We start from the raw sequence: 6,448 nt of genomic DNA, 5'->3' as shown, positions 1-6,448 counted from the left end.
GAAGGTTTGCTGTAGATCCCTTAGGTGAGAGTCTCTGTCTGTAGAATTGGAACAGATGCGGCTGTAACGTAGTGCCTGGCTATATACAATGGACTGTTTGGTATGTTTGGGATGGTAGCTAGAGGCATGTAGATATGTTTGTCGGTCAGTTGGTTTGCGGTATAAGGTGGTGTCTATGCGCCCATCCTGTATTTTTATAGTAGTGTCCAAAAAATGTATTTCTTGCATAGATTGATTCATTGTAAGGTTGATTGTGGGGTGAAAATCATTAAATTTCTGGTGAAAGGTGTCCAGGGTCTGTTGACCATGTGTCCAGATGATAAAAATATCATCAATGTATCGCAGGTACAAGAGAGGTTTGAGTGGGTAGGAGTTCAGGAAACGTTGTTCTAAATCTGCCATGAAGATGTTGGCATACTGTGGGGCCATGCGGGTGCCCATTGCTGTGCCGCTGATCTGAAGAAACAGGTCATCACCGAATTTGAAGTTGTTGTGGGTAAGGACAAATTGGCAGAGTTTGGTGGCAAGGTCCGCTGTGGTTTTATCTGATATGGTGTTCCTTATGGCTTGTAAACCATCGTTGTGGGGGATGTTGGTGTACAGAGATTCCACATCCATAGTAGCTAGTATAGTGTTGTTGGGAAGATTATTTAAAGATTGTATTTTCCTCAGAAAATCTGTGGTGTCACGTACATAGCTGGGAGCATTGATGGCATATGGTTTCAGAACAGAGTCCATATAACCGGAGACACCCACTGTAACAGTGCCAATACCTGAAATGATGGGGCGTCCTGGATTTCCTGGTTTGTGTATTTTGGGTAGAAGATAGAAAGTTCCTGGTCGAGGTTCTGTTGGTGTGTTGGTGAGGATCTGTTCTTGGATGTGTGGGGGTAGCTCCTTAACAATCTTGTTTAGTTCTTTCTTGTATTCTTGTGTGGGGTCTGAGTCCAATTAAAGTAGTAGATCCGTTCAGCCCAACAGCGAAAGGACCCCTTCTGAGTGACGGCCATGTGGCCGCTCTCCCCCGGCCCTCCTCACACAAGAAAGAGGGGAAGAGAGGGTCACGCCAACCGCGCGTGGCAAGGCCTTCCCAGCCCACCTCTGCTGAGGAGGCGGCGGCGGTGGCGGCCCCCTTTCACTTTTGTCGCCCCGCCCGCCAAGCCGCCCGCCCGCCCGCTTCGGAGGCAGGCAGGCGCGCGCGCGAGGCAGCCCTCTCGGCCCCCTCCCCTCTCGCGCGGGCTGACTGGAAGTGGCGTACGTGCAGAGCGCAGCCCGTGAGTGGCGGCGCAAACTCCTCCTCCTCCGCGCTCGACTCCAGCCACAGCGAGCGAGCGAGTGAGGAGGAGGCAGGCGCGCAGGCAGGCAGGCCGAGGGGCTCGCGCCGGCACTCGGCGGCGGCTTTCCCCCCCTCAGCGCTGCAGGCTGAGGCCGGGCAGGAAAGGGCCGGGCAGTCTCGGCGGGAGAGGGGCTGCTTCCCTGCCCCGCCACCGAGGCTCGCCGCCGCTATGAGGCGGTGACAGAAGCGAGCCTCGGAGGAGGCGGCGGCGGGCAAGAGGGCGGCGGCGGCGGCGCTGGGCTTTGGTGGCTGACTGTCCTCCGCCCACCAGGAGCGGAGCGGGAGGCGGGCGAGGCAGCCGGGGGCCGCAGCGCTGACTGGGGTCGGCCATGATGAAGTGAGCCGCTCGCCTCCTTCTCCTTCCCAAGGCCGCTCGAGGAGAAGCAGGGGCGACCGAGGAGGGGGACGCGGCAACATGGCCAATGACAGCGGTGGGAGTGGCGGCGGCGGCGGCAGCAACGGCAACAGCGGCGGGGCCGGACAAGGCGGCGGCGGCGACAGTAACAGTGTCGGTGGCGGTGGCGGCGGCGGCTGCAGCGCCAGCAGCGAGCGGGACCGGCAGTACTGCGAGCTGTGCGGGAAGATGGAAAACCTGCTGCGTTGCGGGCGCTGCCGCAGCTCCTTCTACTGTAGCAAAGAGCACCAGCGCCAGGACTGGAAGAAGCACAAGCTCATCTGCCGGGGGAGCGAGCCCAGCGCGGCGGCGGCGGCTGGAGGGGGCGTTGCTCAGCACCGGAGCGGCGGCGAGCGACACCAAGGCCACGGCCCCGCTCGCTCCCCCCAGCCCTCCGCAGGAGGAGAAGGAGACGGGGCGGCCGCCGCCGCCGCCCCCAAGAAGGTAACGGCGCTCCCGGCCAAGCCGCAGCCGGACTCTACCTCGGAAGAGAAGAAGGCGGCCGTGGCGGCGGCAGTAACGAACAACCACGTTGCCAAAGTGGCGCCAGAGAGCCGAGGGCAGGAAGGGGAGGAGGGCAAGGAAGCGGCCGCGGCGGCTCCCGGAGCCGGGAAGGCGGCGCTCCTCTACCGGGATAAGTCCAACTTGAGCGCGGAGGAGTCGCGCCCCAACGGGCAGATGAAGTCCCTGGTGCCGCAGCGGCTGGCGCTGGAGTACATCGTGCCCTGCATGAACAAGCACGGCATCTGCGTGGTGGACGAATTCCTCGGCAAGGAGCTGGGCGGGCAGATCGAGCAGGAGGTGCGCGCCCTGCACCACACCGGGCACTTCACGGACGGGCAGCTGGTCAGCCAGAAGAGCGACTCCTCTCGGGACATCCGCGGCGACAAAATCACCTGGGTGGAAGGCAAGGAGCCTGGCTGCATGACCATCGGGAAGCTCATGAACAGTATGGACGATCTCATTCGCCACTGCAACGGCAAGCTGGGCAACTACAAAATCAACGGCAGGACGAAAGTGAGTGACACCCCCTCCTCCTCCCTCTCACCATCTCTAAACCTTCCACCTGCGGCAAGTTCACGACTTTCACTGGCCGGTGATGGCTCCCCCTTCCTCTTTATTGAATTCCCTAGTCACGCTTATTTTCAGGAATACAGTATTATATTTCAGAGCAGCTTAAAAGGCAAGATTCTCAAATGGTTGGTGAGTGACAATGGCGAGGGCTAGAGTCAGCGAAGGGTTCCCACATTCTTGAAGGTTGCTATCCTAATGCATAGTTAATGTTAAACTTAGCTGGATTTGCTGGCAAAACTTGTTTTTGCCTACAACTCTAGCAGCCCTATCCATATCACGTTTTCAGGTCCACAAGGGAGGAATGCTGAGAATATATAATATTACTGCGTTGATTCCCTAAGCATATAATTAATACTGTTGTGATTGTGCTACACTGGCTTGTAGCTGTGATTGTAAGGGGACCACAGTAACTTGATACTGCTTTACTAGTCAAATCAGATGGGTGTGGTCAGGGAAGAAGTAGTGTAGGATCCTTCCATTCATAAAGAGCTACTACACTCTGTCCATCAGTCCCAGCAAAGACTTACTGTATTTATAGTCAGCTTGAGAGCCTGACTGCTAACTGTGGTAGCTCTACTGCTAACTTTTAGGCTATTCGCTTCTGCCTTGCAACAAGTGGAGGTATTATAGTCAGGTGTTTTTTTAAGCACTAAAAACTATTGAAAATGATAAAAGTTTCACAGAGTCCAGTAGTCCAGGAGAATAAGTCACAAAAAGATGATATAGTAGTGTGGCGTATTGCTGGATTTGTGACACTACTGAATCAGTTTTGATTGTGCCATGTTCAAAACTGGGTGTGTATCTCCTCAGTTCCTCAGTTTGGTGTCTCTGATTAATTAGCTTTGAAATGAACCAACCTCGCATATTGTTGATGTTCCTGGAGGTTCAGTGCCTCTCCCCCTATTTATCAAGATATGTGTAGCAGAGGTGTGATAATATTTATACACTATCAGCATTTAAAATAGGATATGTTGGCCATCAAATCAAAGTTTCAGATGCCAGGAGCAATTCAGCGCTCTATAATAATGTAACACTACCCCCGATACTCCACTCATCAAAACTTCAGTGCTCAGCACCAACAGTAGTCATAAAAAGCAAACTTAGCCATGTTAATCCATAAGGGGGGGAAACTCCAAAATCCACAGTTGGTCAAGTACCTTTCTGAGGACTATCCAGAATGTCACAAAATTGTGGCAAGCTTTTGGATTCTCTAGAATTCTTAATTAGGCAAGAAATAACGTTTTTCCTTGACCCCACCCCCTGAGTTGTATAACATCTTGCCTGATGGTGAATTCTGGAGAAACCAAAAGCTTACTGCAGTTTTGTGACACTTGGCCCGCTATGGATTTTGGAGTTTAGGGATTATGTAATTTTACTAGCACAGTAATATTTCATTTTTAAAGCTAGGTATTGTGATAAGAATTAAAATCAAGATAGTCACAAAATAAAGCTATTGTTAAGAACTATGTGTTTCCTCATATAAGTGCTGTCACCATCATACATCATCACATGAACAGTATTGTGACTGGATATTATCAAATAAAACTTCTCTTCTGTGGTTCTGTCAACCTAGCTGGAGGTGGTACAACTGCCAGTAGTATCTAGGACTACTTCACAGTTGCTTTTTTCTGACCTGTAACCGATATGATAAGGTTGGGTGAGAACTGATATCTGAAACTAGTGCATGTGCCTGATAGTTCTGCTCTCTCGGCAGCATGTAGCAAAGCCCTTTAAGGGGAACCATTTTAATCAGAATTCATGTTTACTAAAAAAAAAAAAAAACCACACAACTTAACCTTGAGAATATATACTATCTAGGAAGATGTTCTGATCCCACCTACCACTCTTATAAAGAACATGCAAATAAAACTGTCATTTAACAGTTGTACCTGCATGTTCAGTATGAGACAATATGATATACTAGGCTTTAATTAAATTACAAAAAATTAGCAGAATTGTACCTTTACTAAATATCAGTGGAAACTAATTGTGCAACAGTGATATAAGGTAGCAACATACCTAGACATTACAGGGAGCTGAAATTCTTAAATCATCAGAATATCATTAAGAGAGAAAGGCTCTATAAATCCATTCAATGTCACAAGTATGCCTACTACATCTTGGGGCTGTAGAGGGGCAAAGGATCATCTCAGATTTCTTCTTGTGAATTGTGGAGCCCTTCAGTTAATGAAGCAATATTCTGAAATATCTCTATTCTAAGCATTCTGATACAGTTTCACCTTTAGTCTTCTGAAATGATTAGCAGTGCCTTTGTGGCCTGCATAATCTGTTTAAATGCTGATTCTATATTCTGTTGACAGCTGCCATAGACTTGCCCCTTTAATTTAACTTATAAATCTCTGTACAGGGACCACATTATATTTATATTTTGATACAATATCTAGCAGGCTGTTAGCAGTAAATAAATAACGTTGCAGACAGTGTTAGAAACAAATACGAAAGCTAGGAGCTAAATGGCATATTAAACCTAAGTTATGGGCACAACAACGGAATGTCTAGGCACACTTTTTTATAACAAGAATACAAAGCTGAAAATGTATGAACTGCAGCTAAAATATTGTGTTCATTTTTCACATGGTCTAGTTCTTCTCCTCCCCACCTCCCTAATATTCTTAAAAGGGCCTCTTCTCCTGTCTTCAAAGAGTAGCTGGAAGTGGAGAGGCAGAAAAAGGTCCTCCTTTCCTTCCACTTTGCAGTTTTAATCCGAAATCTTAGGTGCTGTACTGCACCCAGAACTCAGAAACTGCTTACATTAATGAAATTACCTGTCACAAAATGCGCCTAGAACAATGGGAGTTTCAAACACTGGTTGCAGATTGTGTGACTTGGGAGTAAGTCCCATTGAACTCGGTGAGACTTAATTCTGAATAGACATGTATAGGATTGAACTGTTAATGCGCTCTCCTAAATTGTGAGAGTTGAGCTATACAAGCACCCAGGCTTAAGCACATGGGAGCTGCTGAGGTAGCTATCCACAAAGTGCTAGATAAGAAGGTGCTTAACATATACAGTGTAAAACTTCCTCTGCAAAAATGTTTGCCAAAAAAATACAGCTTACTAAGCAGACTTTACTGTACTTCCTTTAAAGGCATACCAAGCATTTAAATATAATGTTAGGTTTATGGAGCAGACAGGCAGATAACTTCTTAAAAGTACTGTAGGTTAATATGTGCGTAGGGAAATGAAACAGGTGTTTCTTAAACAGGTTTAATAAAAGTGTGCTTAGTGTCACAAATGAGAGAGACCTGTGTTAACATGTTTAATATTGGGGCAGTGGATATGTAAAAAGATTCAGACATAGGTTAGTCCAGTCTTGCAGACAAGTCCGCAGAAGTGACCAGTCCTATCAAAGCAAATATGTCAAGCAGATAGGTCAAGCATGAAATTTAAAACCCCCAAAGAAGACTGGTATTAGTAAAAAAATTCTTTTGAAGGTGTGTGGCTATTTACAGGCCCCAGGATAAGCTATTAAAATAGCTTTAACTTAAAATCAGTTAGAAATATTTCTAATACAACAGTGCTTAACTGCTTGTGAACATCTTTTCAGGACACTATCGTGCAGAAATTCCATTTTTGAATATTTCCTCTGACAATATTATTTCTGTATAGCATTATGATACCTT

The 6,448-nt window shown here is 47.9% G+C and overlaps 1 protein-coding gene across 2 annotated transcripts in view; it reads left to right on the top strand.

Moving 5' to 3' along the window:
- Positions 1-1,237: 1,237 nt before the first annotated feature.
- EGLN1 (egl-9 family hypoxia inducible factor 1) overlaps positions 1,238-6,448 on the top strand; it is a 25,788-nt gene continuing 20,577 nt past the window's right edge. The window contains exon 1 of one of the 2 annotated variants that reach the window (XM_083496920.1): positions 1,238-2,747. In XM_083496920.1, the coding sequence (XP_083353046.1) occupies positions 1,752-2,747 (996 nt within the window). In that variant the 5' untranslated portion in view covers positions 1,238-1,751. Of the gene's footprint in view, positions 6,159-6,448 lie in introns of both variants that reach the window. The other variant, XR_014524495.1, reaches the window with a different exon arrangement.

This window comes from Podarcis liolepis (assembly GCF_965112155.1).
Source record: "Podarcis liolepis genome assembly, chromosome: 3".
NCBI classification, from domain to species: domain Eukaryota; kingdom Metazoa; phylum Chordata; class Lepidosauria; order Squamata; family Lacertidae; genus Podarcis; species Podarcis liolepis.
This window is presented reverse-complemented; position numbering and strand designations above follow the sequence as displayed.